Source organism: Schistocerca serialis, chromosome 4 (genome assembly GCF_023864345.2).
Source record: "Schistocerca serialis cubense isolate TAMUIC-IGC-003099 chromosome 4, iqSchSeri2.2, whole genome shotgun sequence".
Lineage (NCBI taxonomy): Eukaryota > Metazoa > Arthropoda > Insecta > Orthoptera > Acrididae > Schistocerca > Schistocerca serialis.
In genome coordinates, this window is record NC_064641.1 from 218,734,955 (window position 1) to 218,755,640 (window position 20,686).

General features: G+C 37.0%; 1 protein-coding gene across 1 annotated transcript in view; it reads left to right on the plus strand.

Annotated features, from left to right (window-relative positions):
- LOC126473653 (RING finger protein 145-like) overlaps positions 1-3,297 on the plus strand; it is a 189,902-nt gene extending 186,605 nt beyond the window's left edge. Inside the window, exon 7 of the mRNA XM_050100877.1 lies at positions 688-3,297. Coding sequence (XP_049956834.1) covers positions 688-1,649 — 962 coding nt within the window. The 3' untranslated portion in view covers positions 1,650-3,297. The remainder of the gene's footprint in view (positions 1-687) is intronic.
- The last annotated feature ends 17,389 nt before the right edge of the window (positions 3,298-20,686 follow it).

The window sequence follows — 20,686 nt, forward strand, 5'->3', positions numbered from 1 at the left end:
AAATAGTGACAGTGACGAAGCAAATGTAGGTAGTGAAGCTAAAAGTAACATCAATAAAGACTGTGATTAGCGGGCAGGTATTTCTCTGGTACTACATTTAAAAAATTGTGAACAGTTTTTACAAATGAGTAATGTGAGAGTGTTTCCGTCTTCCTCTCCCTGCCCCCTACGCTGCCCGCTCCACTCAGAACTAAGGATGCAGCTTATGTTCAGACCAAAATAGTACTCCTCACAGTCACTATACAACCTTTTTCTGGTCATTTAACAGATGTCTTTGAATGACAGAAAGAATAAATCATTTCATGTTTAATTATTTATTTTAGTTTTCTACATGTATTCCCATTGATCCTCTATCCCACTCATATTTCTTGTGTAAGGTTCACTCAGTTTCTGCAGAGAGGAATAATTTGTATTTTTCTACTTCCTCTGTTTATTGTTTTGTTTTTTGTTTTTCTTTTATTTACCCATCTTCCAGAAATAGTACATACTCAGTGGTTAACAAGTTAATAGAATTAGCAGTGAAGATCGTAGCATGATGTTTAGTGATTTGTATTGTGTATGTTGTTTACTCTTTCATGCTGTCTCCAGCTTTCACACTTAACAGAAGCAGGCATACAAAATTAAACAGTAAATTACAAATATAGTATACGATATGGATTTAGTGAAAGTAATTTAATTTTGTTCTAGGCTTCCATGAATCAGTACTGATGACAACGGATGGCCAGCCTTGGTCATGGGTAAACAGTTCTGTATTGCTGGTGCACTGCTACTACAATGTGTATCTGAGGTTACAGTCAGGCTGGCAGAGTTTCCTGCTCCGCAGGGAAGCGTCACGTCGTGTGGGAGGGTTGCCAGTGGCGACTTGTGAACAGCTGGCAGCGCGTGCTCATGATGTTTGCCCAGTTTGCTACATTGAGATGACTTCTGCCTGTGTCACACCATGTCAGCACCTCTTCCACCCATCTTGTTTAAGAAAATGGCTTTACGTACAAGACAGTTGTCCACTGTGCTCATCACGAGTGATAGATATTCCAAAAGTGAAAAATGAGACCTCCAGCAGAACTCCAGATCCTATAAGAGCTGAGAACCAAAGTCAAAAAGTTGATGAAGAAGCCTCTATGCCCAGCAATTGTGCCCCTGAAGATGTAGTGAACAGTTCAATTAATAATGCAAGTGATATGTTTTCAGAAGCAAAGACTGAACTAGAAACAGTCAGGAATTCTAACTCAGAGGCTGAAGTTGTGGCTGAAACATGCACTAGCATGCATAGGAGATTTCCTGAGGAGGTTCATGTGGAGAGAAACAACAATTTTGGCTCTTATAGTGAGGAGCCCTGTTTAGCTGGTAAAGAGAAAATTGTAATGGGTCAGGTTGAAGAAGAACCTATCACGGCAAATATAACATCATCATCAAATGTTTCCAATGAAACGGACAGTAACTGTAGACCTCAGTCTCCACATGACAGAGGGCAAATCATACCTTTCAGTTATCAACTAGAGAGACAAAATACTGAAATAAACTGCAGTGTAGATTTCAGAATGCTCCCTGTACAAGATAAAAGCAGTAAGGAAGATGTGCCAAGTAGCTCCTCCCTTGCAACAGATGCCTGTTTAGTCAAAGCTATCCAAGATGAGGAAAGTGATCACTGAACAATCATTATAAATGTGTGCAGCAACAATAGTCACCAGTCAATAGTTATGGTCAAGTGAATATTTTATTCTATTTTCCTCACTTGATGAATCATTGGAACTATTTTGGCTGTAGATGTTGGTGTGTTCCAGGACACAGGTATCTTAGGCAAACTGATAACTGTATGTGTCTGAAAGACTGATGTTTTGTTTGTGTACGTGTGTGTGTGTGTGTGTGTGTGTGTGTGTGTGTGAGAGAGATTGTTGTTGTTGTTGTTTATTTGCATGCAAGTGCATGAGTTTTCTAAGAAAAATTCAAATGAATGGAAGATACATTAAACTTTCACTCACATCTTTGTCACGAAAAAAAGAAGGAAAATTGTCTTAATTCTCAAGAACTGAAAGGATTGTGAACTGGTATATTTATTGTGTCTCAACTTCATGGCAGAATAATTGGGTACATTTTTTTGTGTTGTTTTGCTGTGCTAGTCACTAAATGTTTTGTCGACATTAAGTGCTTATGCTTGATGAGAGTGTCTTTACTAAGCTAAAATTTATTTTTAATTGCCATTGTAATAAGTGCCGATCACCATGCTTTTTAAAGAGGTCAGATAGTTTTTACAATAATGTGGAGGTCTATGCATGATTTCATTGCAGATTGAATAGAGTTACATAGTGCTAGGGCAAAAATTCTGATGAGGATGGTTATTAATCCACCTGAATTTTTAGAAAAAAGACAAGCTTTGCACTGGTCTCATCAACAAGAATTTTCAAATTTGTTTTTGTGACAGTCAACACTTTTTATTGTTTCTCCTGATTTACCAGTTATTTAACTTTTGTAGAAAGTAAACATATAAAACATAGAGACTATAGGATACTCATTTTGAAGTACTATTCAACATGAAGTAAAACAGTGGTACCAGTGACATCCAACTTTTAAAGACAAACTCGCATTTTTAGAATAGAGATTCTTTATCAGAGATTAATGCATGTATGTAAGGTTACAGAAACATTGACTTCTGTAGGTTTTTATTCTGTTTAACTACAACTTGCTCTTCATCAGCAGCAAAAATATTGTTACTATGGTGTAGTTCTTAGCGTAAAGAACTTTATCATTTTTCCCTTAATTTTATCATTGGTATTTCTTCGGACAGAATATTTAACAGAATTGGTCACTTATTGGTTACTTAGAGCTCAATTGGTAACTCAGAGCTCAGTGTGTCAGTTTGTTGCTTTTATGAGATGTTAATGAGCAGCATTACTATGTTTTTAAAAATCTAAATCTACTTTTCAGACAGGAAAAACAAGAAAAACTGAATTTAAAATCTTCATAAAGTGCCATCTTCTCTGAGATTTACACAATAAAATCACCTATACTTTTTACTAAATATATAAATAAATAAATAAGTAAAAAATAAAATAAGTTCCCCTTTGGTGGCTTAATTGCTGTCATAGATAGCAATGTCACTGCTGTCATGGAGCATTTAATTTAACCAAATAAAATAGCAGCAGTCTAATAACTGTGAGAAAGGCTGACTTTTAATAAATTCAACTCATTATGAGTGCTAGTCATGAAAAACACAAGTGAACTCTTAATAACATTGCACTCTTCTTTTGTCAAGGAAGCTTTGTAATACATAGTAAAAAAAAAAAAAAAAAAAAAAAAAAAGCAGTAATAGCTTCTTCACAGACTTACTTCAAGTGGTTGAAGAATTTAGGAACCCAGAAAGTTTCTATACAACTATATTTTTTGTAAAGTGAGAAGGCTTTCAGAGAAATTTATTATGTCATCATCAAGAGTTTTATAGTCTTCTGAATTTTTCTGACCTAGACCACTATTCAAAATAATGATGATGATGATAATAATAACAACAAAGTGTAAGAATGCTAATTAAATGTTAACAATGAATTACAAACAGGGTAATGGTGGAACATCTTTTTTGCTTTTAGTGTGAACACTTGTGGTTTGTTAATTTGCTATTTTTGTATATATATTTCTCATATAGTAATCATCATCTTTATTTGTCCATAATAACTTTACAGGCATGGACATTGTAATTTTTTTTTTTGTGCATTTACAACAGTGATATCATGCTGTATATATAATGAATATATACATCAAGTGGGACATTAGATCCACAACTAATATATTGCAATATACAAAAGTAGTGCTATGAATAATGGAGTTCAGAAATCTTTGAGTAAGTATAAACTATGTGTATTTATGACTGTTTCAATTTTCCCTTAAAAGAAATTAATCACATTTAGTTTTTGTACTGCAATTATGAATGGTTCTATTAATTACACTTATTTCATCATTCTTTTTAACAAACATAATTGTATTAAGGACATCCAGTGAGTACACAGCCAGTAAATTTCAACTGATGATGTAATTCCTATGGGATTGAAAATTTTTTATTCTAGGATTTATCCAAACCTTTCTCTTCCGAAGCCTGAGTACCTTTCGCTGTAGAATTGTGTGGTCCACCCAAAATTTGAGTCCAATATTGCAAATGTGAGCAGATTAATCCACATAATTTTTGTTTAACTCTTTGATTGCCGGCAACATTTTGGATTCATTTGAGCCATTACTTTTTCTACACGTTGCTTTAAAACATTGAAGTTCGTATATCTCATCATGCATGAAATTGTAAAAAATCGGTTTTAACCTGATAAATTTGGTGTGATGATGCACATGGCCCATTTTAAACTTATGATGCGACTAGAAGCTTTATATTGCCATCTGCATCACTCCTGATGCACACTCATATATCTGAGTAAGAGGCTATTATTGGAAAATAAAATTTCCAACTAGCTGTTATATAATTGCTTTAATTATCAAAATAAAAAACTTACATTTTTACAGATTTGTGGATTGCAAAAAAAAAAAAAAGAAAAAAACAACAGTCCATGCACATGAAACTCTGAGGACAAATTTGACATTTCAGTGACGTGTTTGCTATTTTGATAGCATGCTTTCTCCCACCTGCTTTGGAGAGTTTGTGGTAACAGCTGTTACAACGTCTTCTCACTGGAGTTTCAACTAGTTTGTGATTGCCATCAGTTGATGTCTCCCGAACATCATCAATCACTGCCACAAGCTCAGATTTGTGATTGGTTGTCAAAAAAATGATGTCCCTCTTGTCACATCACTTTCCAACAACAACCTTTGAATTGCTTTCAGCAATCACCATTTCCCCCTGCTTCAACTTTTTGTGATGGTTTTTTTTATTTCCCCTTCTTTTTGTGCAGTGTGCTCCCACCAGATGAGTTTGTTTTTTTAGAAGAAGGTGCAGCAACTTCATAGAAGGGTAAAAGTTATCTACAAAGAGTGTCCTTCCAGAATTCAAAAGTGAATCCATTAACTCTAAAACAGTTGCTGTTGTCATGTCTATAGCATGAACTTCTTTTCCACAATACACTTTAACATTCCAAGTATATCCACCTACAGCACAAACTTTGTATAATTTCATTCCGTATTTAAAACATTTTCCAGTAGTGTACTAGCAAAATTGTACTCTTCCATGAACTGTGGAACCATTGTTTCATTGATACAAAAGGCTTCACCTGGAACTGAAAGCTTCCTGGAATTTTGTGTTCAGATGATTCACAAGCTTCCTAATTTTGAACACCTTGTCATGTTCATCTATGTTTTCACTGTTGCAAAAATTGTATGCAACAGAGGGACAAATCAGACATACTTCGGGACATAATAGAAGACACATGGTTTTTGTAAAGCAGATTCTGGCACCAATAATCCTCCATTCTTGGCTTATGGTCAAGCCACATCCACAACATAAGCCCCATAAATTTCCTCGAATCATCAACACTGATATCACGCCCTAAAGTCAGTCTGGATGATGGTCATAATGTTCCTGCAGCTATTCCACTAACAATCTTTTGCTCAGCATAACGGTTTGTTTCATTAACTATGAAATTGCACATTTCTTCATCAAGGAAAAAAATGCAGATGTCAAAGGGACAAATATTTGTAGACAGATTGGCCAAAAGTACATTGCTTATTCCACAGTTACCAGAAAAAAACAAAACTTGTCTTTGTCAGTGGAAGATGAAACTTTGTTTGCTCCATTTGTAGACCTATTATTCATACCTTGCACATGTATCTTTTGTTTCTTCAAAGGAATTACTTCATCTTCACTATTACTCTCACTGAAGGAATGGGCACAGTAATCCGGGTCGGAACCACTACCACTTCCAAACAGTGAGTCATCAGGTAAACTCAATTCCTCCAACCATTTTCGGATTCTCTCTTATGAACCCATTTTTCACATCCACAAAATCTTACTGAAAACAAACTCTACACAATGCTAAACAAGTAGCTACACTACATCGTAAACAGGTAACAATTGCCTGTCATCCATTGCTGCCACTACAAAACCATCACAATACTTTTATCACTGGCCATTATAATGTAACACCCACTTGATTTCAATACAAGTGTGACCGTGTATGCACCACAGGGAAATAGTCATAAACCCTCATGTGATCGAATATGATACACATGGTGAAAATGGAAAAAACCATGTACTTCAAATATGATGCACATAGTAGTGAAAGTGTTAACAACAGGAAGAATTATTATATTTGTGAGGCATTTTAGTAAACAGATTTTTACAGATGTGACTGATACTCTTTCACTGTAAGATGTTCATCAAGAAAAATTCCAAAAAAATTATTTTTATTGAATGCTTCAGCTGTGGACAGTGATTCAGTATTTATGTCCACTTGAGATTATTAGAGATACTGTAACAAGAACTTCGTCACATCAATCTTTCCCTTATTCAGTATAAGTTTATTCATGATAAGATATTCTCTGATCAGCTCGAAGTTTTCTTTATTGTTTTGGAATGCTAGTTGCTCAATATGGATCCAGCTAATAAACACTATATCATAAGTTTCCTTCACTTGCTTTGAATTTTGCAGCTTTTTTACATAATTAATGTATAAAAGAAATAAAACTGACCCAAGAACACTTCCCTGAGGACTCCACAGTTGAGTCTTCTCTGCTGTTTTTACTGTTAGGATATTAGCTTCAATCTTATACTGTAACATAGTTTGGCACAATGGTTTTATCTTGGAAATAAAAACATAAGAACTTTAGTGCTACTACTCTCATACCTTACGTTTCCATTTTGATGATGAACAGAATCAAAGGCCTTAGAAAAATCAAGATAACCGCCAATAACTTTGTTTCCTTTATCCTGTCTGTTTAGGAGTTCAAAAAAGAAAGCTGCTACTGCTGTTATTACAGACTGCTCTTTTTGAAACACATGCTGCGAGTTGTTGAGGGGGATGTATTAACATAAGAAAGATTTCATGTAGTCTGAAATTATCTTTCAAGTAAATTGCGAAGCATTGAAGTCAATGAAATTGGCCTGTGATTATATATGTCAATTATATTTTGACTAAAGTTCAGTCTTGATCACACCATTTATGTTTCAATGACATAGGTAACCGGTTTTGGTTATTTTTACATAACCATCATCAGACCCATGGCTCCCTTAGGATGGTAGGCGGAGCTCTCCTCAGCTGCTACGAAGTCAACTGATCAGTTGACTTCGTAGCAGCTGAGGAGAGCTCCGCCTACCATCCTAAGGGAGCCATGGGTCTGATGATGGTTATGTAAAAATAACCGAAACCGGTTATCTATGTCATTGAAACATAAATGGTATGATCAAGACTGAACTTTAGTCAAAATATAATAATCTATTGATCACTGTATTCCAAAAATGTTTACCAAAATACATGTCAATGGTTGCTCCCTTTTTATACACACGTCATATCTCAGTAATTTTTAAAGTGTCAGGAAATATCTCCTGGCCAACTGAACAGTTTATTGAATGTGTTAGTAGTTTTATTCATTCATTTCTTCATTCTTTAAGCAGTGTAGATGATACAGTCATCCCAGCCAACAGACGTTTTTATTTTGGAATTTTATTCTTTGCCAGCTTCATCCCACGCTTCGGTGTGGGTGAGCACATATTTTTCAATGATAGTTCCCCGTGTTTTATGTTCCGTTTTCTATTCCTATTCTGGGATTTTTCTTGACACCCGTCTCACTATGTTACTGACCGGGCGCTGACGACCTTGCTGTCCTGCACCCAAAAAACCCCTCTACTACTACTATGTTTTCTTTGCCTCACATTCTGTTATGGTTCTCAGAACAAAAGGAATTACTTATGTTCACTGAGTTTATTTGTAGTGCTGATTCATCAGTTTCTTCTCTGCATAACTTACTAAAATGTTCTAAGAAAGCCTCACATAATATCTTTGGCTCACTCACTAACATTCCATTTTCTCCTAGTGCTATATTACTGCAACCTGGATGGTCCCTGTTTCCATATTCTTTGCAGACTATACTCCACAATCTTGAACTAACATTATTGGATTCACTTATCTGTTCAGCATAATAGTGCAATAGTATGTTTTTCCGCTGCTTTAGTGCTTTTAAGAACTACTACAATTTCATATCCCTTAATAGCATATATTAGGTGTTTCATGTTTTCTTTTTGTTTGTGGATTACTGGAGGAATTTTAAGATTCTTTGTACATTTTATTTCCCCTTTTTTTTACCATTGGACATATTAAATCTATGATTAAATATTTCATAGAAATAGCCACACTCTCTGTTGGAAATATGGTCAATTTTTCTTTTATAAATCAGTAAGTCATGATGTGGAACTATATTGTAATCTGTATTAATCTTTGTGGATAGTGCTCTATGGTCTAATTCTGGTTAGTACTGAATTTACATGGATATGGTTACAGTACGGTAACAAGACAGAATACCTAAGATAATTTTCATAATAGTTTAAAGAGTCTGTAGTCACATCTCTTTATCTTATAACCTGTCTTTTGTTTGTTGATAGTTTATCCAGAAGTTCTTCTAAATGACAGAAGAATTCACCTGCATCATCATTGGTGATCTACACAAGAAATTACTCTTAAGCTGTTTTCGCTTAACTTTATATTTACTGCTTCTGGTTCAAAGACCATCTCCTCAGCAAGTTAATCAACCCAATGTATGTTTTCACACTGAATGTTATTCCTAACAACACACCACCTCTTTTGTACCGCTTTACTTCATCACTTTTATGCAGCATACAGTTTGCTGTAGAGAAGTGAAATAATATGTTATAATCCCTAAAACTGTGTGTGTGTGTGTGTGTGTGTGTGTGTGTGTGTGTGTGTTTTTCGCAGTTGCAGCACATTCCGGCTGAAATTAAGCTCCACCTGATCTCATGTTGTGTTGCTTAGTAATTTAATTTTAGCATATTACGTATATGGATTTGATTGTGATGGATGGGTAATGATGTGTTACAAAGAAAAAATAATGTTACTCATCAATTTCTAATGATGGTACAATATTTTAAAAATAACTCAAATAACAAAATAGTGCCATCAAACAGATGAACAAAAAATTGAGTGTGTAGTGAAAGTTCTGAAGAACAAAACTAACTTCTATTTGTTCTGTACACACTATTTCTGCAGAAGAGTTTTCAAAAATGTCAACAGCTCTCTGATTATGTCATGTTTCACAACAGTGTGTCTAGCTCTACAGGATAATTTTTATGCTGAAAAGGAGAATTCAGTTAAAAATCTGTTAAATTCCCAGACAAAAAGAAGAAAGGTAAATCAGACTTCAATTCTTAAATAGTATCATCAGGAGCAGAGTGACTATATGAAAAGTAGTTCTGTACGAACAACAAGACCAGTTTGATGTTAACTTACCATGTAACTGAGTTTAAAAACCTAGAAGGTATAAATTACTCACTTTTGGGCTAATAAAAGTTATTGATTCTTTGTATCAAAACACCACTGTCACTACCTTTGGGAATTCTCCAAAGTCTATTGGTAACATTAGGCTCTACCAAGCATGTGCATGCTGTTCCGAAATGAAATAACAATAATGCCCTGTCACGCAATACTTGGTATTTTATAGAAAGCAACCTATGCCTTCCAGTATGTGGCCAAATATTACTTGCAATGCTGCCAGTAATCTGTGATATATGCACTTATGTTTTTACTGTACTTAACATTGATCAGTCTGGTGTGCAGCATGTACTATTTTACTTTTCCCACCCTAGTTCTAATGTAAATTCCAAGACTGACTATATGCTGCAAAACAGGTCTGCATTTAGCGGTTTATATTTGTCTACTCAACTGTTATACCCATCTCATTTTTTTCAGTAGACTTCCAATCCAGACTAATTAGCCAAAAAAAAGGATGTGACCCTTCATGAACTTTTTCAAGCTGTATACTTGTTTTCAGCTATGAATGTCAAAACGAGCTTTAATTGTTGCCAAATTTTAAACCTGGAAGAGTGAGAAGACTTATAGAAGCAGGGGAAATCAGGAACAGTTCATGAGTGTTTTATTGTCAGATTCAATACTTTTTAAGACTATGTACAGGAATTTTAGTAAAAGTGTAACAGTTTATGTTTTTTAGCAACTAATTGGGACATATTTCACTAGGCATGATTTGGTTGCTGTTCAGGCACACCAAAAAGTTTTGTTGATGCACTTTTAGTGTACCTTGTTTTTATAAGATGGAGTAGATAGCAGAGTAGCTTATCAATGTGAGCTGTGAGCTCATGTGGCTGACACTTATTAACTTTTCAAACAGTGTAAAATCCTGTGTGGAATAACAATGGTATGAAATAAGGTAGATTGCTAGTGACCGCATACAGGAGCTATTGAGTGGCAGACAGGCACATTGAAAAAAGACTAGAACCACGTGAAACCTTATGACCAAAAATAACTTTGGCTACTTTTGTGAATGTGTGTGTGTGTGTGTGTGTGTGTGTGTGTGTTCCTACATCTGAAGATTGCCTCTGATTAATAGTCTTCTCTCAGTATGCCTGCATGCTACTCATTAACTTTTGGCACAAATAAAATCATAATTATGTCAAAGTCTGGAAGTTAATGTTCTGTGCTGATATTATTAACTGTTAATATAATTTCTTAACTCAAGGAGAGACTAGATACAGAAACATTTACAATCATCTGCCTCATGGGATTGCGCAATAAAGCCTGCATGCTATCTCAAGAAGCTTATAAGAGTCACATTATGTCATGTGATTTCAGCAACGTCTTTGATTTAATACTTTTATTACCAGTTCAAACAAGAAAAGCATGTGTCCCTTTGACACAGAGTAAGTGTAAACCTTCCAAAGCATTTAAAAAATTATTTAATGTTTACTGAAGAAATAGTCAAACTTATTGTGTGTGAAGGAAAGAATCTTCATCCACATATAAAAGAAATCCCATTATAATATGAAATATTTGCTAATCAAGTGCAATGCCACAGTACTTTAAGCAGAATACATGTTTATGTGGGCACTTTCTGCACAGATAATTTGTGTCTGTATGTTTATCTCATCATGTACATATCTTACATCTTGTTGTGATTGTGCACCTTTTCCCATCAGTTGTTTCTCGCTTTTGCATTGTTTATTTGTTCATGAGGCCTCTTTTATATACCTCTTTGATTCCCATGACTGGAAATAATTTATTTGTTATATTTATCCTGTTTTATATGAAAACTGTAATTTGGACTGACCGTTATGTGAAAAAATAAGTTTTGATACTTCTGAACACTCTTTTGTTACATAAATAATATATCACCTGCTGTTTCCACCTGACAGTGCAGATGACATAACTGACAGTGGCTATTAAATGATTTGCTGGCATGTATTCAGTATTTTTACCACTCTGTTCATAAATTGTGACAACTTGTGAAAGTTGATAAAGAGCATTTCCTTATCTCAGTTTTGCAGATATTGCTTCTATTCAAGTGTCCTTTTTATTTAAGACCAGACAAGGAATATAGTAGGCAAGACTTTGGACTTGGGAGAGTAGGGTCAAATCTGTGTCTGACCTAGATTTAGGTCTTTTATTTCCCTAAATACATTATGGCAAATGCTGAACTGCTTCATTCGAAGAGGACAATGCTGATTTATTTTCCAGTTTTGTCCAGGCAGAACTTGTGCCCTGTCTATGATTTTGTTATTGAAAGAACCTTAATCCTAACCTTATATCCTCTGTTAATTTGATTTAACAGTCCTGTTGTGAAGTGTTTTCAATTTCAAAGGTGCTTTAGATAGAAGCTGTGGTAATAATTATCAACATAGATGTAATGGTCAGCATACAGCTTCTCATTCAACAAATACAAAAAGATTTCCATACCATCAGGCATCCCATACACACAGTTCACTTATTTGGCAAGGCTTCTTGATGGCACATGTATGTATTTTGTTTCTTACGCATTTTCTAAATGATATGCTCTGCTCCAGAGAATCAAGGACTCGTGTGAAATATAGATCTCTTCCTGTGTAATATGCCTGAGACAGCTTGCTGTAGGAAAAAAAAAGAGGGAGGGAGGTTTGATACACTATACTTAGTACATTTTATCATGTGGTTTTGGATGTCCAGGTGCTGAATTTTTGTCAAAATGTAATAACTATAAAATGATCATATGTCTGTTTGTTCATGTTGATTATTATTCCAATGTTTCCATATAATAAATCTTCCTTTTGTGAGCCTCATATTTAGACCTGTTCTGTATTACTGCATGTAATGAAATTCCCAAGGAGACAGGTGCTCCATCTATGGTAACAGATTTCAAGTGAAATCCTGAGGCCTCTGTATGTCTGCTTAGTAAGATACTCTGTACATTGTCCTTCGATCCCTCAAGTACATGCTTGAACATCTCATTTTTAAGCAGCAACATAAAGAAATATATTTCTGTATTAGCAGTAAGATGAAAATGCAAATATTCATATTTTGTAAACAGGTAATTTTGCATTGTATGTAGTTTTCTACTCCAATATCACTTAGTTTGTTTATTTTTGATATTACTGGTTTTTTATCATCATCAATATTACCACCATTATTGCCTGCATTAAGACTCAAAGGAATTGAAGATGTTATCTGCCAGTGGGCAAGTTGAAAATTTGTGCCAGAGTAGGATTCAAACCCAGGTCTCCTGATTACTAGGCAGTTGCACTACACCATTTGCACACAGTGGTCATCACAGCTGCATGGAATACCCTAGCATGCCTACCACCAGAACCAAATTCTCAACTTACACCATGCACTACTAGTGTAGAGTCCCTGCTCATTAGCCTAATTACTCACAGCATCTCACCGATTTTGAGCTTAATGTACATCTCCACTAAAGGGGTCGTAGGCTACCATCACTTTAATTTTTTATATATATATATATATATATATATATATATATATATATATATATATATATATATATATATATATAAAAAAAACAAAGATGAGGTGACTTACCGAACAAAAGCGCTGGCAGGTCGATAGACACACAAACAAACACAAACATACACACAAAATTCAAGCTTTCGCAACAAACTGTTGCCTCATCAGGAAAGAGGGAAGGAGAGGGGAAGACGAAAGGAAGTGGGTTTTAAAGGAGAGGGTAAGGAGTCATTCCAATCCCGGGAGCGGAAAGACTTACCTTAGGGGGAAAAAAGGACAGGTATACACTCGCACACACGCACATATCCATCCACACATACAGACACAAGCAGACATATTTAAAGACAAAGAGTTTGGGCAGAGATGTCAGTCGAGCCAGAAGTGTAGAGGCAAAGAAGTTGTTGAAAGACAGGTGAGGTATGAGTGGCGGCAACTTGAAATTAGCGGAGATTGAGGCCTGGCGGATGACGAGAAGAGAGGATATACTGAAGGGCAAGTTCCCATCTCCGGAGTTCGGATAGGTTGGTGTTGGTGGGAAGTATCCAGATAACCCGGACGGTGTAACACTGTGCCAAGATGTGCTGGCCGTGCACCAAGGCATGTTTAGCCACAGGGTGATCCTCATTACCAACAAACACTGTCTGCCTGTGTCCATTCATGCGAATGGACAGTTTGTTGCTGGTCATTCCCACATAGAATGCGTCACAGTGTAGGCAGGTCAGTTGGTAAATCACGTGGGTGCTTTCACACGTGGCTCTGCCTTTGATCGTGTACACCTTCCGGGTTACAGGACTGGAGTAGGTGGTGGTGGGAGGGTGCATGGGACAGGTTTTGCATCGGGGGCGGTTACAAGGATAGGAGCCAGAGGGTAGGGAAGGTGGTTTGGGGATTTCATAGGGATGAACTAACAGGTTACGAAGGTTAGGTGGACGGCGGAAAGACACCCTTGGCGGAGTGGGGAGGATTTCATGAAGGATGGATCTCATTTCAGGGCAGGATTTGAGGAAGTCGTATCCCTGCTGGAGAGCCACATTCAGAGTCTGGTCCAGTCCCGGAAAGTATCCTGTCACAAGTGGAGCACTTTTGTGGTTCTTCTGTGGGGGATTCTGGGTTTGAGGGGACGAGGAAGTGGCTCTGGTTATTTGCTTCTGTACTAGGTCGGGAGGGTAGTTGCGGGATGCGAAAGCTGTTTTCAGGTTGTTGGTGTAATGATTCAGGGATTCCGGACTGGAGCAGATTCGTTTGCCACGAAGACCTAGGCTGTAGGGAAGGGACCGTTTGATGTGGAATGGGTGGCAGCTGTCATAATGGAGGTACTGTTGCTTGTTGGTGGGATTGATGTGGACGGACGTGTGAAGCTGGCCATTGGACAGGTGGAGGTCAACTCCAAGGAAAGTGGCATGGGATTTGGAGGAGGACCAGGTGAATCTGATGGAACCAAAGGAGTTGAGGTTGGAGAGGAAATTCTGGAGTTCTTCTTCACTGTGAGTCCAGATCATGAAGATGTCATCAATAAATCTGTACCAAACTTTGGGTTGGCAGGCCTGGGTAACCAAGAAGGCTTCCTCTAAGCGACCCATGAATAGGTTGGCGTACGAGGGAGCCGTCCTGGTACCCATGGCTGTTCCCTTTAATTGTTGGTTCCACAGAAGAACCACAAAAGTGCCCCACTCGTGACAGGATACTTTCCGGGACTGGACCAGACTCTGAATGTGGCTCTCCAGCAGGGATACGACTTCCTCAAATCCTGCCCTGAAATGAGATCCATTCTTCATGAAATCCTCCCCACTCCACCAAGAGTGTCTTTCCGCCGTCCACCTTACCTTCATAACCTGTTAGTTCATCCCTATGAAATCCCCAAACCACCTTCCCTACCCTCTGGCTCCTATCCTTGTAACCGCCCCCGGTGTAAAACCTGTCCCATGCACCCTGCCACCACCACCTACTCCAGTCCTGTAACCCGGAAGGTGTACACGATCAAAGGCAGAGCCACATGTGAAAGCACCCACGTGATTTACCAACTGACCTGCCTACACTGTGACGCATTCTATGTGGGAATGACCAGCAACAAACTGTCCATTCGCATGAATGGACACAGGCAGACAGTGTTTGTTGGTAATGAGGATCACCCTGTGGCTAAACATGCCTTGGTGCACAGCCAGCACATCTTGGCACAGTGTTACACCGTCCGGGTTATCTGGATACTTCCCACCAACACCAACCTATCCGAACTCCGGAGATGGGAACTTGCTCTTCAATATATCCTCTCTTCCCGTTACCCACCAGGCCTCAATCTCCGCTAATTTCAAGTTGCCGCCACTCATACCTCACCTGTCATTCAACATCATCTTTGCCTCTTCACTTCCGCCTTGACTGACATCTCTGCCCAAACTCTTTGTCTTTAAATATGTCTGCTTGTGAGATGTCTGCTTGTGTCTGTACATGTGTGGATGGATATGTGTGTGTGTGTGTGTGTGTGTGTGTGTGTGTGTGTGTGTGTGTGTGAGTGTATACCCGTCCTTTCTTCCCCGTAAGGTAAGTCTTTCCGCTCCCAGGATTGGAATGACTCCTTACACTCTCCCTTAAAACCCACATCCTTTCGTCTTTCCCTCTCCTTCCCTCTTTCCTGATGAGGCAAGAGTTTGTTGCGGAAAGCTTGAATTTTGTGTCTTTCGACCTGCCAGCACTTTCGTCCGGTAAGTCACATCATCTTTATATATATATATATATATATATGAATTAATCGATATATGTGTGCGAGTGCGTGCGTGTGTGCGCGGTTATCATGCCCACTGTGTTCAGATAGTCTAGTGGTCAGCACATCTGCCTTGGAAGGTGGAGACCCAGGTTCAAATCCCAGCCCAACACAAATTTTTGTCTTTTCCTATTGATGCAAATCAATGCCCACTGGCAGCTAATGGCTTTAATTCCTCTGTTTCTTGATTTTTTATTGGCTAAAGGATCAAAATGGTGTTCATTCTTGTGCTTTCGGGGACACACACACACACACACACACACACACACACACACACACACACACACATTTTTGTGGCTCACATCTGTCAGTTCCACCACTTTACAAAATACACACAACTGAAGTGTGCAAGTGCACACAGTCATCTCAGTGCCAAGTGTCTGCATTCACAAGATTCCAGCTTTATTTTTCTGATAATATTTATGAACTCATTACTAGTGTTTTTCAGTACAACCAATAACTAATCATCAGTTAACTTATCATTCTTCCTACCCACATGCCCATGAAAAAGCCCCGATGTTGGCTTTTTATTCGCCATTTAACACAATGCACCTCAAAATAGCTATGGAAGTGGGATAAAAGATAGGGAATATGTTCGCATAGGCTTCAGTAGTTGTGTGTACAAGCTCCTGTGTATAGCAGAGAAATTAAGGCTGTTAATGTGTGGATGTGCATGTTAGCAAGTGTAAGTTGCATGCAATCATGCCTCATGCTGGCCCACTACAGCATGCATGTTAACTATATTATTGTGGCCTAATCATTTTGCAGGAACTTTACTTTTTATGAAAGTATTATTTAACTACAGATAAGAGCTACTTGAAAACACTACTGTTAGGGTATTATTGTTTCTGTTAAGTCTTTCAAAACAAAGAGTTATGTGCAATGATGTACTGTGTTACAATTATTAATTCTGTAACTAATTTAGTTCCTGGTTCTTGCCAAATTGTTATATTTTAGAGATTCCTGCAAGTTGTATTTCAGGGTTATATATCTTACTTTACAAAGTTTTTTTACTTGTTTACTGTTAAACAGTTCACACTGATGTAAAAGAAGTTTTGTGAAGTCTTTGGTTTGCATACTGCAACAAGAATCATATCAAGTGAATCATTCCATACATGATATTTTTCTAAACAAGATACCGAAATTCTGTACCTGCTAAAACTAAAATGGGCCTAATATTTGGTATGTTCTAATACCTTGATTCTCATTTTATAATGCAAATGTGTCTATTTTCTTCATAGAGAAAATGCCATTATTGCCACGAATTACTTAGAATAAATTTCTTACAGCATAAATTGCTACAGTTTTCAAAATAAAGGATTGTAATGTCACTTGAATAGAGTCGTTAGGATGCAAGGATGCAAGTTATTGTATAAATAAGAAATATTTTAGACTTTGATGTTTTTTCACATGGCAGATAAGGAAACTACTAGATACTGCTGATAACATACTAATTACTGACAAAACTCATGATGCTGAAGATTTATTTAAACTATTGTAGAGACATAAACATCATAATCATGTGAATTCACGATTAAATAATATTCTGATTTCTTTTTAATTGTTAGTTTTCTTTCATCTGCAATCACAGTCAAATTTGGAATTCATTCTGAGAGTGACTTTGTGCTGTGAAATATAGTTTACCTTTCCGTACTGAATGAAGATGTATTTAACAGCTGATAAATTCATGAGCTATTTAGACAGAATCTTAGAGGTACAAATACTGGTGTACTCCATTACTGGAAGTAATGATATTCTTTAAAAGAAATGTGTGCCATTATCAGCTTGTTTTCTTTGATAATATAAAGTGCATATGAAATTTTGTGTTGTAATGTGTACTAATATTGTATCAATAGTTTTAAAAATAATGATAGGTTAAGATGTATAGTGTGTATCCTGTTTTGAAGACTGATAAAAGTTTGTCGTAAAATATTTCTGATGTAACATAAATACTTGGTGCATTTAAAGCCCTATATTCTGTGTTAACTTCTGTGTTGATAATAAATGTGACTTGGTAACAGTAGTACTAGTATCAATTGCAATTTTTCAGTTTTGAAACATCTGGCTTTAGATTATTTGAATTTGATCCTCCTTTTCCAGAGTCTGTTGATTAGGTATGTAATTAGAGCCAGTTTAAGGATGAATTTAATACCATAATGAATTTTTCAAGGAACTGACTGAATTCTGGTTTGTAGGTGCAGGTAAGTTAATGGTGGCCTCATATTGTCTGAAGCAGATGTAGGGCAGCCTCAACTTAATATCCAGCCAAATTCTTAATAGTAGAATTGAAAATTTTCATTTGTGGAGTTGGAAGCGTAATTTGTTTTTCTGTTGTAGGCCCTGTTAAACAACACTAAGGTCTTTGGGTGCTGCTCTTGAGTGGACACTGTGACAGAAGTGTCATCCACTTAATTTGCACAATAAGGGACAACTATGGTTAAACGTTTCAGATGTTGCTGAAATATGGCTGATGTACTAGAAGCACCAAAAGGTTTAAGATTTTTCTGTTACATACAGATGGTGTGTTCAGCAACAAAATCTGTCATATCTGTGTATCTGGTGGTTACTGTAGAGTGGCACTTACCAGTTTTGGAAAATTATTGGCCACCAGATAGTTTCACTAGTAACGTCTCCAGATGCAAGACTGAATGCTCAGTTGCAAATTGATTTGTAGTCAGTCATTTTTAAGCTGCCTGAGATTCATATTTGCCGACAAGATTTGTGAACAAGCACCATAAGTTCTGTCCACGGACTACAAAAAATGAGGGTGGTAACAACTGATTCCTGGAGGGATGTTGAGTTCAGCTTTGATAGTGACCTGGAAAGTTCATGGAATTTGGTGTGCTCATGGGGCTGTACGGAAGGTTTTAATGCAATATGAGCTTTGAAATACATAGCACAGCCCTAACACATCTAAAACAGTTTTTGGAAATGCATGTACAATTTGTTCAAGTGTTCCAAAGGACAACCAAAGGCACCAGGTCAATTTGCTCATCAATTATAAACCTGAATGCTATAAAAGCTTCTAAATTAAAAATTTTGATTCTTGGGTGCTGTGCCTCTTTGAAATATGTGATAGCAATTTTTTATATATAAGTGTTGACAAAAGCTATATTACTGTTCCTTTATTTATTCAAAATTTTTGCCAAACCAGTTTCAGACATTACTGCCAATTACTTTCACATGTTGTTAGAAGGTTTCTTGTGCTTACATATATGCAGTGACAATACCATGGATGGTGCGAAGTGCAATGTTTACCTTGCTAGACGTAAGCCAACAAACAAGGTGTTGTAAATGTGAGCTTATAACAAGAGACTAAGCAGATGTTGCATTTTAATGCCAATGAGTGAAACTGGGCAGGCAAAAAATTTTGAATAAATAAAAGAAAATTAATACAAACAGCTTCTATCAACACTTATGTGTCACAAATAACCTGTATTATAAGCCAACAAATGTTAGTAGGTACCGCTTCATTTACTACTAAGAATACCAAGCGAGGTGGCAGAGTGGTTGGTACACTCAACTCGCATTCGGGAGGATGATAGTCCAAACCTGCATCTAAAAAGGACTTTCAAGCTACCTCCATTGTATGGACTCCACTTGCCAATATTTCTTTCAATGAATATCAGTCTGGTATCAGTCTTACCTGTGATTAATTTTATGTGGCTATTCCATATTCATCCAGTTGATATACGAACTCCTAGATATATTACAGACATATAACTGCTTCCACTGATGGTTCTGCAACTGTATAGTCATACAATAATGTTCTTTCTGCCTATTTATGCACAGTACACTACATCTGTTTACATTGAGGGTCAACTGCCAATCCCTGCACCAAACACTGATTCGCTGCAGGTCTTCCTGCATTTTAGTACAGTTTCCTAGCATTGTGACTTCTCTGTATACAACAGCATCATCGGCAAAAAGCCTCATGGAACTTCTGATGTTATGCAATAGATCATTTATACATATTAAGAAAAGTTATAGTAGCATAACACTTACTCGGAGTACACACGAAGTTACTTTCACATCTGAAGATTTCTCTCTGTTGGTTGACAATGACATACTGTGTTCTGTTTACTAGAAACTGTTCAATCTAATCACACAACTCTTATTTTGTGATGTAGCTGATTCGTTTTATAGTCAGTGTTGCAATCAACAGTCCATAGGCACAAATCTTCCTAATTCATCTGAAAGTCCATCATCTTGCAGTACACGGACAATATGTGAGAGGTTCAGGCATCACTATCTCATGAAGTCACATGAACAACAAAAGGCAGATATTGAAATAAGAGACCACAAGACACAAAAAGCAACTGAAATTGCTCAACAGAACAAAGTGCACTGCACATGATGGGACACCAGTACGATTCTACAGAGTGCATGAAAGAAATTGCTACTCTTCTAGCAGCAGTGTACCGTAGGTCACTGGAAGAGTGATGCAGGTCATACTCATTTTCAAGATGAGTTGTCGAAAGGATGCACATAACTACAAGCTTATATCTCTGACAGCTATCTAGTGTAGAATTTTGGGCCATGTTTAATGTCCATGTAAAAAATCAAGCACCACAAAGGAATTATCCAAATGGGTTGGAAATCATTGGATGTGATGTACATGCACAGACACTCAAATAATTACAATTTCAGAAAAATTGTTTGATTTATTCAAGAAAAAGAGTTTCACAAATTTAGCAAGTCAATAAGGCATTGGTTGACCTCTAGCCTTATATGAACAGTTATTTAGTTTGGCATTGATAGATAAGAGTTGGATGTCATGCTGAGGGATATCATGCAAATTTCTGCCCAGTTGGTGTGTTAAATCATCAAAATCCTGAACTGGTTGGAGAGCCTTGACTGTAAGGCTTGAAATATTCTCAAGTGGGGAGAGATTTGGTGACATTGCTGGTGAAAATAGAGTTTGGCAAGCACAAAGACAATCACTAGAAATTCTTGCTATGTACAAGTGAGCATTATCTTGCTGAACTGTAGGCCCTGGATAGCTTGCCATGAAGGGCAACAGAATGGGGTGTATTGCTGGGCTGTAAGAATG